At 46.3% G+C, this 15,078-nt stretch overlaps 6 protein-coding genes across 9 annotated transcripts; 3 read left to right on the forward strand and 3 right to left on the reverse strand.

The window, feature by feature from the left end:
* Window positions 1-622: 622 nt before the first annotated feature.
* On the reverse strand, window positions 623-8,258 carry LOC128306925 (coiled-coil domain-containing protein 136). 3 transcript variants are annotated; one of them, XM_053044599.1, is made up of 6 exons: window positions 7,695-8,258; window positions 4,051-4,661; window positions 3,757-3,971; window positions 2,423-3,246; window positions 2,182-2,343; window positions 623-961 (listed from the first exon to the last, which is right to left on the reverse strand). In XM_053044599.1, the coding sequence occupies exons 1-6, from the start codon at window positions 8,112-8,114 to the stop codon at window positions 887-889; spliced, it is 2,307 nt and encodes a 768-aa protein (XP_052900559.1). In that variant the 5' UTR covers window positions 8,115-8,258; the 3' UTR covers window positions 623-886. The 3 variants fall into 3 exon arrangements, with proteins under 3 accessions (XP_052900559.1, XP_052900558.1, XP_052900557.1); XM_053044598.1 differs by lacking the exon at window positions 623-961 and adding an exon at window positions 1,003-1,674 and having other exon boundaries at window positions 7,716-8,258; XM_053044597.1 differs by lacking the exon at window positions 623-961 and adding an exon at window positions 1,003-1,674.
* LOC128306926 (carboxypeptidase B-like) lies at window positions 5,911-7,605 on the forward strand. The gene is made up of 4 exons (XM_053044600.1): window positions 5,911-6,154; window positions 6,232-6,420; window positions 6,606-7,273; window positions 7,363-7,605. The coding sequence occupies exons 1-4, from the start codon at window positions 5,911-5,913 to the stop codon at window positions 7,603-7,605; spliced, it is 1,344 nt and encodes a 447-aa protein (XP_052900560.1).
* Window positions 8,259-9,085: 827 nt separating the features above from the next.
* On the forward strand, window positions 9,086-10,891 carry LOC128307149 (myrosinase 1-like). Its single transcript, XM_053044885.1, has 4 exons — window positions 9,086-9,739; window positions 9,813-10,088; window positions 10,151-10,701; window positions 10,774-10,891. Exons 1-4 carry the CDS (start codon window positions 9,086-9,088, stop codon window positions 10,889-10,891), a joined length of 1,599 nt encoding a protein of 532 aa, XP_052900845.1.
* Window positions 10,892-10,957: 66 nt separating this feature from the next.
* On the reverse strand, window positions 10,958-11,893 carry LOC128307233 (steroid receptor RNA activator 1-like). Its single transcript, XM_053044987.1, has 3 exons — window positions 11,822-11,893; window positions 11,480-11,737; window positions 10,958-11,367 (listed from the first exon to the last, which is right to left on the reverse strand). The coding sequence occupies exons 1-3, from the start codon at window positions 11,853-11,855 to the stop codon at window positions 11,180-11,182; spliced, it is 480 nt and encodes a 159-aa protein (XP_052900947.1). The 5' UTR covers window positions 11,856-11,893; the 3' UTR covers window positions 10,958-11,179.
* Window positions 11,894-12,198: 305 nt separating this feature from the next.
* Window positions 12,199-13,281, forward strand: LOC128306649 (succinate dehydrogenase [ubiquinone] cytochrome b small subunit, mitochondrial). Its single transcript, XM_053044221.1, has 3 exons — window positions 12,199-12,353; window positions 12,432-12,720; window positions 12,787-13,281. Exons 1-3 carry the CDS (start codon window positions 12,314-12,316, stop codon window positions 12,974-12,976), a joined length of 519 nt encoding a protein of 172 aa, XP_052900181.1. The 5' UTR covers window positions 12,199-12,313; the 3' UTR covers window positions 12,977-13,281.
* LOC128306648 (phosphatidylglycerophosphatase and protein-tyrosine phosphatase 1) lies at window positions 13,167-15,004 on the reverse strand. 2 transcript variants are annotated; one of them, XM_053044219.1, is made up of 4 exons: window positions 14,753-15,004; window positions 14,475-14,489; window positions 13,929-14,390; window positions 13,167-13,543 (listed from the first exon to the last, which is right to left on the reverse strand). In XM_053044219.1, exons 1-4 carry the CDS (start codon window positions 14,756-14,758, stop codon window positions 13,409-13,411), a joined length of 618 nt encoding a protein of 205 aa, XP_052900179.1. In that variant the 5' UTR covers window positions 14,759-15,004; the 3' UTR covers window positions 13,167-13,408. The 2 variants fall into 2 exon arrangements, with proteins under 2 accessions (XP_052900179.1, XP_052900180.1); XM_053044220.1 differs by lacking the exon at window positions 14,475-14,489.
* Between the last annotated feature and the right edge of the window lie 74 nt (window positions 15,005-15,078).

A 15,078-nucleotide genomic window follows, 5' to 3' on the forward strand; every position in this document is an offset into this window, starting at 1 on the left:
ATGACTCCTCGCTAAAGATTCATATGAATAACTCTTCTCGAAGGATTCAAGAGTCAACAACACTGGCATACACTGTTGCTAGTTTCTGTAGCCGCCCTGTGAGATCATTTGGTTTTGAATAGTAACCGTAAGAGTGAGTAGTTGTTAGTAACGTAACAAGTTCCTCAAAAAAGAAACAACACATTTGTAGTAAATTTGGAAAACCCGACCCTCAGTCTTAACCTTACATGCACTCGCTACTTCCGCTGTCTTCTTTCCCTTTTAAAGCATTTTAACGAGCAGGGTTGTTCGGTGTGATTCACGTAACGTTGACCAGCGCCCCATGGGGGCCTAATAAATGCGTAATAAGTAGCCCTGCGGTGCGCCTACAGAAACTAGCCAACTGTGTATAACGATTACTAGTCTGACACTGGAAAACGTGTACTCTACTAATGATTCGGCATTAAATAAAATCTTACTGTAATGCTAATAATTTTTCCATTTCCGTCACATTGTGTTGATTTTAGTTGAAAGTTGTTGCAAAACATTAATACATTATTCTACATTAAAATTTATTCTTTTTATTTTGGGGGAGGCTCTTCAGCAACTAGAAAAAAAAACCATTCGATGGTAGTATCACCCTGCTTAAGAACACGTCAATCTTTAAAACACGCAGTCACACACGGCGCATAAATACACTTATTTAACGAATATCTGAATGCCGCAGCACCTAAATTGAGATCGCGCAACCGTTAGTCCTCCACGGGGCCCTGTGACGCGCATTACGGGCGGGAGACGATTGCATTGACTAGAATGGTTCAGTTTACGCGTTATTACAACCCACATATATGCCAACATCGAACAATTGACCGCAATCAACGCACGAACGCCGACTCGAGCGGAACAATTATTTGCTTAACGCTTCTACCAACATCAGAAGACGTTGCTCACGCTCGGTATGGCGCCGTTCTAAGTATGCGACCTAGAGAAGAAGAAACATACAGATCATTTTCCATCGTTGCCCATTGAGTGAGAAAGAAAGAGAGAAAGAGGAATAAAGAAATAGCAATTAGCATATTAATAATTCTCTTTACGCTCCCTTCTAGCTGCACTGAATCTAACACGCTGGATGCTGCCAGTACGGATGAAAAATAAGCAATGATCGCAACTAGTTCGGTCGACTATAAGCAACCAAAATAGAAAAGCAAAACAGAAGAGAGGAAGAAAAACCATTACAAATTTAGTAGGTGCAACAGGACGGAACCGTATTTTAACGATGTTTCTATCACTACGAACGTGTTTAACTACCGGCACAATCGCTAAAATACGGTAAGTTTTCCAATGTATAACTTTACTACCCGTGGCTACAGATATTTTGGACTCAGCTGACCAGATATCCTAATGGCTACCCATAACATTTGGCGAATTTTGTTCAACCCTGGCAGGGGCATATCTCTTTCTCTCTCTAAGCTAGTTTTTGGTTTTGTGATTGGATTTAGCTAATTACAATTGTAGCTTATTGTCAGCACCGGTCTGCTGTCGCAGCAGCATATTCGTTTTGGTACAGTGAAACTCATCCTTTAGCATATGCTGAACCAACGCTTTACAGTGTCGACTATGGCCGGCCGATAGCCAACACTTCCGGGCCAAGATTTGCCCATGCCGTGGTGTAACCCGTTTCAATGTGCGCTTTCGCTAGCGTGCCGTATTTTAAGCAACAACAAAAAAGGGACGAATTGTTAACAAAGTGTGTAAGATTAAAGGTTAACATTTTAGAAAGTGAAATCGTTAAGCAGAAATAGTCAACCCGGGGACAAAAACAGATAACAAAACACAATCAAATTATTTTCCGACATAAAAAAGAGAGAAAAAGAGAAAAAGAGAGAAAGATAGAGAGAGAGAGAAAAGAGAAAGAAAATATTAATTTAATATAAACAATTCAGTATGATCCTAGCAGACGGCATTAAGCGAAAGCACAAAGTGTGGGTGTGTTTGCGAACGGCGTACATCCAAATACAAACACAAAACAGATACAAAATGGCGTTACAGCTAGCAAATGTGACTATGGGGGTTCGTGGATGGATTATGGGCGGTTTTCGTTTTGTTGGTATGCGGATGACCTTTACGATGAAATCGTTCCTCAAGCATCCTTTAAACCATCATCATCACCACCACCACCACGACACAAACACGCAGCTATACCTTTGCCTTCAGTCCGTAATAATCGTTACTATGGTTCGGTCGTTGCTTATCCTTACGCTGGAGCAGCTCTTCTTCACTTTCGGCCAGTCGCTGCTGCAGAAAGCGTATCGATTCGTGGCAGGATGCAAGCTCTTTTTCGTGGGCGGCTTGTAAAGTTTTCAACTAAAACAATAGCACCGGCAACAAAGGTTAATGATACACATTTCCCAACCAAAAAAAAAAACCGAGCAGATACACTTACATCTTGCAATCGTTTCTCCTGCAGTGCTTTGTAGTCCAGCTCGAGAATTTTTACCTTCGACTGGGCATCGCGAAGTGGTCCACCACTGTCCGGGCTGTCCGCACAGCTGTCCGCCACCTTGTTCCGCACCTTCACCGGTGACCGGCCACTGTCACACCGTCCCAGCACCGGTGGTTCCTTCTTTTTCTGCAACTTTTTGATCGTTTTCTTACACTCGTCGACTTCGCGCGTTAGCCGCTGGACCGCCTTTTCCTTGATGGCGAGATCGACCCGCATGCCGCGAATGGTGGCCAGCAGATGGGCGTCTTCCTTGCTCTGTGCCTGGGCACGCTTCGCGTTCGGCTGGCGCGTAACGATCGCATCCACCGTCCCGGTCACATCCGTCTGCACTAAAATAGAGCGCACTTTAACACTAGCTGGTTCGCGCCGCCGGCCCCGACATTCCGGTGCCTCCTCGGCGGATTCGGTTTGCGTGAAGCGTGCGGCGCTGGTGGCTTTCGCCACCGGCAGACCACCGACGGTGGCACCGGCCGCATGGCTGCTAATGCTGGCAAGCTCCTCCATCTGGCGGATGATCTTTTCGTTCAGCTTCGAATTGATCTCCTGCAGGCTGAGCACCTGCATCTCGAGATCGGCTATATGCGTTTCATACTTTGCCTGCACCGAGTTAAAGCGGGCCTGCACATCGGCCAATATACCTTGCGCCTTGGCGTCCTGCTTTTTCGCGTCCGCCTCCAGCTGAGCGATACGCTGCTCCAGTAGCCGGCAGGTGGTTGAGGTGGAACCGTCCGTTTCGGACTTCCCCGTGGGTGATTTGCTTGCCACTACAACAAACGAATGGATGTTTGTAAGTTTTGGCAGAAAATGTTGAACAATGAATAAATAAGAATGTAAAATGAAAGTCAAGTTACATGAAAGTTAGTGATCTGACTAATGAGTGAGTTAATATAAACTACCAAAACTTCAATCCTACTCCACAACACCATTATTGAAGCAATTCCACAAACTTTTGAAACTCATAAATGAGTTACAATAGGATATCACACCTTGTGGCGACTGTAATGTCATTTACATCAATGCAAATAATTCCCGATTTATAAATCTCGTGAGTGAGCTCAAACAAAAATACATCTAACTGCTATCTAACGATCGTTGAGTAATTGTGGAGTGTTGAATAACCCAAACTTACTCAGCCTCAATTCCCGCATTATATATCTGCAATAACTGAATTATGCAGTTAATTAGCTATTATGTAACTCTAATTTAAACCGCAGTGAATTATTATTCCTAACACTACAAAGGGACAAAGTAAACCAACAGCTTCGTGCTCATACCGATTAAGGCTGAGATGGAGTCGGGATTTTTACGCATCAGTATGCGTTCCATCTCCCGGCACTGTCGCTGCAGGTCCTGTATAGTTTTCGTATCCTTTTCCCCGCTGTCCTGTAACCTTTTCTTCTCCTTGCGTGATTCATCCAGCTCGGATTGTAGAATTTTCTGCAGCTCAATGGCCGAATCGCGATCGCAGCGGGCGGATTGCAATTCAGACCTGGAACAAATAGGAAGAAAGGAACGCGGATCAAATTGTGTAAACCAAAATAATAAAAAAAAGGGGAGTTTCGTCAAACCTCAACACGTCGGCACACTTGGTTAGATGCTGTATATCGAACTGCAGCTTTTCACTCTCCTCCTGCATCGCACCATAATTCTCACGCAACGTCCGATGCACCTGCGACAGGGTGTCGTATTGCAGCTTCAAACTGTGGTACCGTTCCTCGGTATCTTTCAGCCGTTCCTGCAGCTCGGTAATCTTACCCTCCAGCAACCGTTCCTTCGACCAGCTCGCATACTGATCGTTCGGTTCGTCATCCTCAGGCGTGGGCGACGGTTGCGTTGATCTGTCACACATAACCTGCCGGCGATCCGCCAATGCTGGGGAGCTACTGTTGCAGTTTGCTGTCTGCTTCACGGTGCGATTACGCCCGCATTGGTTGTGTGGTGGCTCCAGTTGCGTTTCCTCCAAGGCGTTGATAGGTGCCGGTTGATCGAGTTGTCGTCGCTGCCGGGGCGTGCAGGCTGGTGTTGGTGTACATTTCGCGACGGCTTTGTTGGCGGTCACACAACTTTCGTCCATCGTTGGTACGATAAGGTTGGATGGTTTTGATGTGTCCATTGTTTGTGACTGAGGTCTACTATCGACTGTTTCATTGTAAGTACCGCGACAATCAACATCTAGCACCTAAAACAAAACAAAAACAAATAGAAAGAAAATGATTACTTTAGGACAAAAATTCCTCAGTTTTAAGGTAAAAAGTTTTACTTCAACTCATCTATATAAAATAGGATTACATTTTTTCCCCCAATGTAGATTACAGAACATAGTCTAACTTCAATGTCTAACTCCCTCCGATGATTCTCCACCCAACGGTGCCACGGCATTTTTTAATTTAACAAACGCTTCGTTCGAAGGTCTTTCTAATCGCGTAACATTTAAAATACTTTTTTATTATTGGTACATTTTAAGCGTCGCTTAAAAATCTTAGGAGAAATTCCTCTCTGCTTTTGTGTAAAGTAATTAAAAAAGCCACAAAATTTATCATCTTTCTTAGAATACAAACAACAATTATGTGTCAGCAATATTGTGCAATTTTTTTTTAGCATACCTACAATCGATACAGCTAGAATACAATCAAACGCCATAACGATTCCTGCCCAAGCCTTTCTATACCGTCAATTATCGAATCGATACAGGTCCCAAGAAGTAGCGGAGATCGATTCACCTTTGCCTGGCGGTGGTTTTGAACATGATTGGAATTCATAAGTACACACAAACCCCCACCAACCCCCGCGTTGATCGACTGATACCTACCGGTACCATTGGGCCGTGGTACTGCAAGTGCGTTTGCGTCGCCGTTCTTGTGTTGCGGTATCCGGCTTGGCCTAGATTCGGGCGAGCTTGCCATCTTTCTGTTGCGCGCGTGAAAAGAACACACGACGCAGAACAAACCCGAAAGCCAACGGGACTCTCGCTCTCTCGGGCCCATACGGGCGGGCGGGAATGGAACCGGGCAAAAGAAAGTAGTGAACCCACACATCAACACACACACACACACACACACGCCTGCTTCACATGATCCAACCAGAACCAGCATGACTCGTCTTTTACATGCTTTGTGGTTATGTGTGGCGTGTGTGCTTTTATATGTTCCTTTTTTTTATGTCTCCTCTTTAAAACTACCTCTCATACTGATCCCTCACCTCACCCAATCCGTCTCAGAACTGGCAGGGACGGATCAGACCTTATAAGGCCAGTACGCGGTCACCGGAGCCAGACAGTGTGAAGTCGAAGCCTCCCAGGGTGAGACACCAGAACGTGATCGGAAAGAAACGACATCATTTTTAATTTGTGCAATTGGCTTACAAAACAATAACAACCCCCTGAAGAATTCCACCGTGGTGAGGTTACGTAGATAGACGGTTAAACAAACATGAACCGGTTATTGTTCCACCGAACAATGGTTGGTTTGCTGGTTTTACTGCTGCTACAGTTCTGCACCGGGCACACACTGCCGGAGGTTCCCGCCATCAAGGAAGCTGCGCAACTCCCGGCCACCCGAACCGATGCCACCTCAACAACTCAACCGGTCAAATACGATGGTGCTCAGCTGTGGCGCATCGCTTACGACGATCAACCGAAGAAGAATGCCGTCGCGGAGCTGCAGGATCGCTATGGTTGGTTCTTGCCGCGGGAGTTTTGTCTTTGTACGCTTCTATCTCAACATCTGATATCCACAAACACCAACCCGCAGATGCGTCCATGTGGAACTACAATGCCACCTCGGTGGATATCTTTGTACGGGGGCAGCAGATCCAGAAGGCAGAATGTTACCTCCGCGCGGCTAACATCCCGTTCGTGGTGGTGATCGAGGATATGCAGCGAGCAATCGATACCGAGAACCCATCACTAGAGGAGACCGAGTTATGGGAAAATCGTAACGGTAAGCAATAGCTCTTACCTTTTTCTTTTACCAATGTGTTTGACTTTCTCCGTAAGGTTAAGAGGAGACTCAAGATGCGAGTTCAAGATCAAGTGGAATATGTGGATATCCCAACGAACTCCAGAGTACCACTTCCTGCCGAGTCTGTTTATCGATTTATCTAAACCTTGCCACACCATCATCAGGCCACCGGATGACGTGGACGGCTTATCACAGACTGTCGGACATCTACGACTGGATGGAGTACCTTGCGCAAACCTATCCCGACCTTTGCAGCACGAAATCGATCGGTAAAAGTGTGCAGGGTCGGGAATTGAAGGTGCTGCGCATCTCCAACGGTAACCCGTCCAACAAGGCGATCTGGATGGATGGTGGTATACATGCGCGAGAATGGATCAGCCCAGCTACCGTTACGTACATCGCGAACGAGCTGGTAGAGGACTGGGACAATCAGCCGGACCACTTGCGGAACATTGACTGGTACATCCTACCGGTGCACAATCCGGACGGGTACGAGCATTCGCATCAGTACGATCGGTTGTGGCGCAAAAATCGGGGCGGGCTCCAGTATGGACCGTGTGCCGGCGTTGATCTGAATCGTAATTACGGCTACAAATGGGGTGGCCAGGGTACGTCCAAACAGCCGTGTTCGGAAATCTTTTGCGGTTCGGGTCCATTCTCCGAGCCGGAAACGAAAGCGGTCAGCGAGTTTATGCAGTCGTCGGCGGCGGATTGGAAAGCATTCCTGACGTTTCACAGCTACGGCCAGTACATCCTGTACCCGTGGGGGTACGATCGAGTGGTTCCACCGGACCATGCCGATCTGAAGCGAGTCGGCGATGCGGCCGCTGAGGTAAATAGTGGCTTCTCTTTTCGACATCACCTGCACAATCAAGAACTTTCTCGCTCCCTCTCTCTCTGTCTCTTTACTCGATGCTTTAGCAAATGTTGCAAGCGAGCGGTTCACGGTACACGGTCGGACCTTCTGGTAGCACACTCTACCCGGCGGCAGGTGGTTCGGATGATTGGGCACGCGGTGCCCTTAACATCAAGTACGCCTACACGGTCGAGTTGCGTGATACTGGCCGGTATGGGTTTGTACTGCCCGCGAACCAAATTAAACCCACCGGCGACGAAGCCTTCCAGTTCGTCGATATTGTTGCGCAGGAAGTGGCCAAACTGTAAGATGGGTGTCGTCGACACAACGACCAAAAACATCCAAAATCCCCCAACACAAGGCTGAAACAAATAAAACGGAAGCTAAAAATAACTACCTTCACACAGTCCGGGCTTACTGTTTGCAGGTACAGGGCGTCCCGGTTTGGCGATGGGTCCATCTCGGGCAGTAACAGTTCGCCCCACCCCATCGGCGATTGTACGGCGGGTTCCACGTCCGTACCGTGCGGATCCTGCAGCATCAATCGTTCCGCCTCCGCCAGTATGTCCTCCACGCACCGGTTGTCCGCGTCGTTCGCTACCCCGAACAAGTGGTTCAGCTCACCGTACAGTTCCGGCCGGATGGTCGCTATCTCCTCGCCGATCGGTTTATCCTCGTTCAGCCAGCAGAGCAGCTCGTGCTCGAGAAATTCGTCCAGCGACGATTCCTCACTATCGCCGCACGGTTGCGCTGGCTGTTGGTGGCGCTTCGCTTTGTTTGCCGACCACCGTCCGATGCCGTTCAATTGCGCGGACATATTTCACTAGCTCGCTGGTCTTTGGTCGGTTGCCACGGGTAGCCTCACATAACAAACTATCACCGGGCCGCGGGGTGATGGAGAAACACACCTGCACACCTGTTTTGGTTCCGAAACGGCCCTCCGCCCGGGTGGAGTTGCCACCTTATCTATTGTTTTGTGTTTGTATTATGAGGCGCGCGGTGAGGGCGGCCGTCAAGACAACTGGGTTTGTGTGTGATTATGTGACACAAGCGATGCAATTCTCCCCATGCATTGGTCACCCGGACGTCAAGGTGCTTACAAACATGGGGGCGAAAACCGGATTTCGTTCGAGCTGCTGCTCGAAAACTAGGTGCGTCCTTCGAACGCAAACAATCGAGCAGATGTTAGATAATTTTTTTGTATAAACGCATTTAGATACTTAGAAAACATTTTATGTAAAAAAATGCTGAACGAAGTAGAGAAAGATGCGTAGAAAATTAAATAAAATTCTAGTTGCAACGATTGTTGACAACGCTGTCATGCAGATTGCATACCATCAGGAGGATATGGGTAGCAGATGCAGCCAGGCATTTATTGATTTTCTTTCCACCTGATAAGCGCATGTTTATTCACATTTTTAATCTCAATCAAGCATTTCCCGCTTCTAAATGGCTTATCAAACATGCGTGACTTAGTTTTAAAACGTTTCCTCACTATCTCTCTTTTTCTATTCCATCATTAACAAGCGTAAAGATCGGAACCTACTCGTCCGCTTTTTGTTCTGCTTTAGTTGAAGTCTTGCTTTCTTGCTGGGCATTCTTCAAAATCGGGTCAGGTCTGTAAGCGTACAACAGATAACATTTATAACAGGACACTTTCACCGTAGCAAGTTACCAGCATTTCAGTCGACACTCGTTTGTTGAGCCGTGTGTTGAATATCAATTGAGTCGAGGAAGTCTTCGTTCAAGAGGGGTCTGTTTTAGAGAAACCAGGAACTGAGTCAGGCGATGCATTGCCATAATGGGTTGCTAGCAGTGGTGCTGCTAGTGTTGGGTAATCTCAGAGGCAGCAACTGTTATATTACTACCGGTATACCGCAGATAATCGAGCATGATAGTGGAGCATTGCCTTCGAAGCTTCGGGATGCGCTAGCGAAGAAGACATTCTTCAAACAGATCAATAATCAAAGCAAGTTCCAGTTTCCAGACGAGTTTTCCTTCGGTGCTGCAACGGCAGCTTACCAGATCGAAGGAGCCTGGAATGTGGATGGCAAGGGACCGAGTGTGTGGGACACGCTGACACACAACCATCCTGAGCTGGTGGTCGATCGTGCCACCGGTGACCGTGCGGCCGATTCCTACCATCTCTATGCAAGCGACATCAGCTCGCTGGCGGCTGTTGGCTTCGATTACTACCGCTTTTCGATTGCCTGGTCGAGACTAATGCCACGTGGCGATCGGTCGTCGTTGAATGCACAAGCTGTCGACTACTACAACCATCTGATCGACAAACTGCTGGCGACCGGGATAGAACCGGTGGTGACCATGCTCCACTATGATGTGCCACAGTATTTGCAGGACTTGGGCGGTTTTGCATCTCCACTGATTGTCGATTACTTCCGGGAGTACGCGGACACACTGTTCCAAACGTTCGGTGATCGTGTAAGCAGCACACTTACTTATGCTAATACGCATAACAATTGAAAAGACTTGAAGAAATTCCTCCTTATTGCAGGTGAAAGTGTGGATAACTCACAATGAACCGTACGATTTTTGCGTCGAAGGATACGGCACGGGTAAGTCGGGTCCGCTCGTCTATGCCTCCGGTGTTGGTGAATACCTTTGTGCGCATCATGTACTACTGAGCCACGGTGCCGCCTATCAGCTCTACCAGGAACGCTACCTCCAAAACCAGAAAGGTTTTATTGGACTGACACTCAGTGGAAGATATTACTATCCTGCTAGTAATGCTACCGCTCAGGAAGTCGTCGATCGTGCCATTGAGTTTCAGGTAATTATTTATTTTTTATTGAGATCCATCTCCAAAAAAAAACGGTACATGTTGGCTTTCAGATTGGTTGGTTTGCTAATCCACTGTTCGGAGAGGATGGTAACTATCCGGCCGTGATGATAGACGAAATTGCCAAAAACAGTGCACTCGAGGGACGAACTCGTTCCCGTCTGCCAACGTTGAGCAGCTCCGAACGGACGCTACTACGTGGAAGTGCGGACTTTTTCGCCTACAACTACTATTCCAGCCGGCTGGTAGAGATTGACAGCAGCGAGTACAACCCGCTGGAGATGCCTTCCTGGCAACGGGATGCCCGTATCATCCAGTCCGTGGATCCCGGCTGGAGTCGGGCAAAATCTTCCTGGCTCTATGTGGTTCCGGAGGGATTGCGTGGCATTCTGAATTGGGTTCGCACGCGCTACCATAATCCAACGGTGCTAATAACGGAGAATGGTTATTCCGATGACGGTCAGCTTGAAGATACGGAACGCGTTGATTACTATGCGAAACATCTGAAGGCAGTGCTGGCGGCTATGCTGGAGGATGGATGTCAGGTGGCCGGTTTTACGGCCTGGAGCATCATCGATAACTTCGAATGGTTGCGAGGATACAGGTAAGAACTTCCGCAACACACTTTCGCACGTTGATAATAATGTATCTTTTGGTTTTTGTTCTACCTTCGTAGTGAAAAATTTGGCCTTTTCTACGTAAACTTTACCGATCCTTCTCTCGCGCGTATACCCAAACGGTCGGCCAACTTCATGGCGCGCGTTATCAGCAGTCGTACTATTCCGGTGAAATAAATCGATCGTGATCTTTCTTTCTTTCATTACCCTCATAAATGGTGGGCGTCTTTCATATGTGTTGATTATGGTGCTTAACTGTATTTCACATTTTATCACCGATATTACATCCTTCCTATCTCACCATATAATGGAAATATGGTAATATTACATGCACTCTTAAACAGGGAAGTTCAAGAATACATTACCATATGGTTGCCGAGTCGTGGAGAATACTCTCTTTAAGGAAAAAGCAGCATGTTTCATTACAATACGCCCGTATAAAGATTAATCAATTCATTTGGCTCCTCAGTCTTCGTTCGACTGTATTGGTTGCACGATAGAGTTCTCATCGTGTCCCGTCTGGTCACTGCGTTGTTGCAACTCCATGATCGGGTGTCGCAATACCGGAGCCCACATAGTGCATACACTTCCATGATCACAGACAATGGTACGATGGACCGCATTCGCGCGATTCACATCCTGATCTAGTAGGGCTAAAAATAAAATATTTTACTCAATGCCACGATCGACGACTAGCAGGAAACTACTATTTTTAATAAATAAAATTCACTTTTAATGATCAGCCCAGGCCAAAATACAACTCACCGGTAGCTAACATGTAGATCAGCTTTTCTAATACTTCCGGCAGCTTTTTGTCCGTCCACTGTTGGTACATGAGATTGAAACGCTTTTGCACGGTCGCCCGTCGTGTTTCGTCCACGCGCTGGACATATTCATTAAAGACGGTCTGTATTTGGTCGAACATTTCTTCCCGGCTTGGTGCGTTATCACTCCCATCGGATGTAGTGACCGGTCGTTTGCTGGCCAGCTTTGGAGGTGGATCATTCCAGCCTGGCTCGTGTGCTAAAATTGTACAAACGGGACATAGAGGATAACGTTTCTGTACGGTCAGCAAATAAATAGGATTTATTTTGAACTTTTATTCACATTTTGTAGGGCTACGATAGTTTTCGCCACTCATTGCAAATGGATTTTGTAGGGAATCGCAACCAAAACACTGTGAACTGTCAAATTTTGCGTGATGTTGTGTTCCCTGAGGCGGTGGTCTTGTATAACGATTATTTTTGGCAAATAATTACAATATTGGCCTTTATTTTATTGCAAATATATATTCGATAAATTTCTAGCTTTTTTAAATTATATATCTCATACAGGTGAAAAATACGGAGGTTCGTGAACTTTGTATAAAGACCGAATAATCCGACATATGTGTGACCGGAAGACGAGACAGCTGTCTAAAAGAACCTTTCACACAAACGTCAAAACTCTTGTGTCACCGACCGAAGCAGAAACGAAAATATCAAAACCGACGAATATTCGAAACCACAATCTGCATTTGTTTTCCTCTCTACTCTGCCTCGCTGTGTGTGGTGTTTTGCTTAAAATCCACCTAAACGCCCGACCAATCTGAGTGCTGCGATGGCCAACTGTATTCTGCGCGGTTCACTGTCGAAGCCAGGTACGTAGAGATTCCAATTGGAGAGTGGGAATTTGCTGCAACGGTGTCCTACATTACATAATTTTGCTATTTTTCTAGCAATGGCTTTCGCGCGTACACTCGTGGCCAGCCAAACCCTGCCGAAGGCGCCCTTTTTCACGGCCAGCCTGCTGACGCCGGCACGCAAACCGCAGATGTTCTCCTCCACCGTACGTAACTTTGCCGTTTCGCCTGTACGGTGTTCGAGCGGTGGCAGTCACGTTACGCTGTGGAATGCCGAACGTGCCCTGTCCCTGGCCCTGCTGGGTGTGATTCCGGTTGGGTTGATGTTCCCATCGCAGGTCGGTGACTCCCTGATCGCCGTGAGCATTGTGATGCATCAGCATTGGTAAGCCTTCGAAATTGTGAAAGATGGTGTCGTAGCTAATACGCTTAACCTTGGAATGTATTGCAGGGGTTTGGAAGCTATCGTGACGGACTACGTGCGTCCAATTCTGTTCGGAACGACCGTACCGAAGCTTGCCCATGGCCTATTGCTTGTTGTGTCCGCGGCCACACTCGGTGGATTGTTCTATTTCAACTACAACGACATCGGAATTGCAGGTGTCGTCCGTAAAATCTGGTCTACCAAAGCGAAGGAATAGATAGTGCTGCATTACACCGCACTAGCAAAAATAAGTGGTGGGAGAATTAATTATTATTATTATGGGTGCTCCTACGCATGGGAGCCGATAGAGATTAGAATTTGTGTTTCGAGATGCTTAGTTAGCGTAGCTTGCTACGAACATTGTACACACACTGCGTTGAGAGTGTGAAGAGTTTTCGCAAAAAGAATTTCGTAAATCAAACCAAATTTATTGTAAAATGTATAAATTGCCTGTCTCAACCCTGAGGTCACCGCGAGACGTTCGATAATGTAAATAAATCGACGTTAAACGGACAGATTCTATCTACCAGGCGTTTCTTTACCTTTCCCTCCTCCCGCTTCATACCCTTCCCTTTAAACTAATATTGCTAAATAGTATCATTCGAAACAGTAGTTCGTTGCATGGTTGGTTGAGGTGTTAACGACTGGATTACGTTGGTGTCGTTGGTGGACATTTCGTTTGGTGGAATAACCGTAACGCCTCCCACTGCTTGCTACGCAGCAATATGTGTGGCCGACAGTCACGCATATGCTCGACTGCCTGTTCTGGGCTCCATCCATTTTTCTAAAAAGAAACAATTTAGAAAGAGTTTTGTAATACATATTTATCATAAATTCATAAATCCTTATCTCCTCATAGATTTCTAGGATTCTAGGATAGGATTTATGAATCTGTTAGAAGTCGACTCCTCATTTGAGTGACTTCCCATTGAAGATCTTCTTGAAAGATTCATCAGCATTTGAGGATTTACGGATCTCTTAAAAGTCGAGTTCTGATGCTAATGACACTTCATTTAAGGATCTGAAAAATCTCCTTCAAAGATTCATTTTAAGAGGAATTCTAATTTAAAAGAGTCTTCAATGAAGATCTTCTTTGAGGATGCACGTATTTGTTGAAAATGATCGGCCTGATTTCGGCCTCATACTAAAGATTGAAATGGAAATCGTACCATAACCAGGTAACAGCCTACGAGTGTCGCACTTCTCGTTCTACCCGCCTTGCAGTGCACATATATCGTGCCCGTTTCTACCGGTGGTCCTTCAGCAGCCGGAAGCTGTACCATTTTATCGCTCTCTGGCAGAAACCGGTTCATAAAGTTAACGCCTTTCCACAGCTTTTCCTGGCAGGGCGATTCGAAGATGTCGGTCGTTTCCAGTTGAAGAAATTCCACGCCCAACTTCGCCCAGCGAGCCTTATTGTTGGAAAATGCCCAGAGCTCGTAGTCTTCGTTCATCGACACGACCGCTTTAATGTTTTCCTTTCGAACCATTTCCTGTGCCATCGATCGGAACGGTAACGCACCGAGGATGACGTTTTCATCGATACGGTCGTACCAGTTTCGAGCCGTGATTCTCTCCATCATCACATTATACAACAGTGATGGGTAAAAGGTGATTCTTGCAAACATCGCCTAAAAGAAAAGCAAGGGGTATAGGAAGGAAAAATCATTAGTATATGGGCTGATAGTTCCATTCTGCCGGACGCTATCACACACCTGGCCTTGTTGCTGCTGCAGTTAGCATGAAACGTGAACAACAAAGTTATATTAGGAGAAAATGTACAGGTGAAAGTACGACGATAATACACAACACACTACATGCAAAATGGGGGGGATTGGACTAGGGAGTTGGAATAAAACATTCACACGCAACACAACTTTCCACAAGCAAAGTATAAAATAAAAAAGCAAACAATTCTTCTAGCACGTGGGACGACACATGGAAGGCTGGCAGGCTAAAAATATATATAAATCAAAGAAACATATTACGGTACCGTCATCCTGCAATGTGTTTTAAAGTTTTGCCTTTCTTTTGCTGTGGCTGGTGTTGCTATCTTTCTGGAATTTCCCACCACACTTGCATCCACCGTATGTGGACAACAATTTACCTAATGCGGTCGATTCTACCTTAACGACGAGAGCGTTGGAAAGAAAATCGCTTGTTGATGCTGGGTTGTACGTCTGTAAACTGAATGCCTCACTGTGCAGCAAAACAACAATTAAAATCTACACCAGAATTGCAACATTCTTATCCAAACAACAAACGAAAAGAAAAGAGAAATCGTGATGACACGGCGATGCGGTAAATAGACAGATGGCC

The sequence above is a fragment of the Anopheles moucheti genome, chromosome X (assembly GCF_943734755.1).
Source record: "Anopheles moucheti chromosome X, idAnoMoucSN_F20_07, whole genome shotgun sequence".
Lineage (NCBI taxonomy): Eukaryota > Metazoa > Arthropoda > Insecta > Diptera > Culicidae > Anopheles > Anopheles moucheti.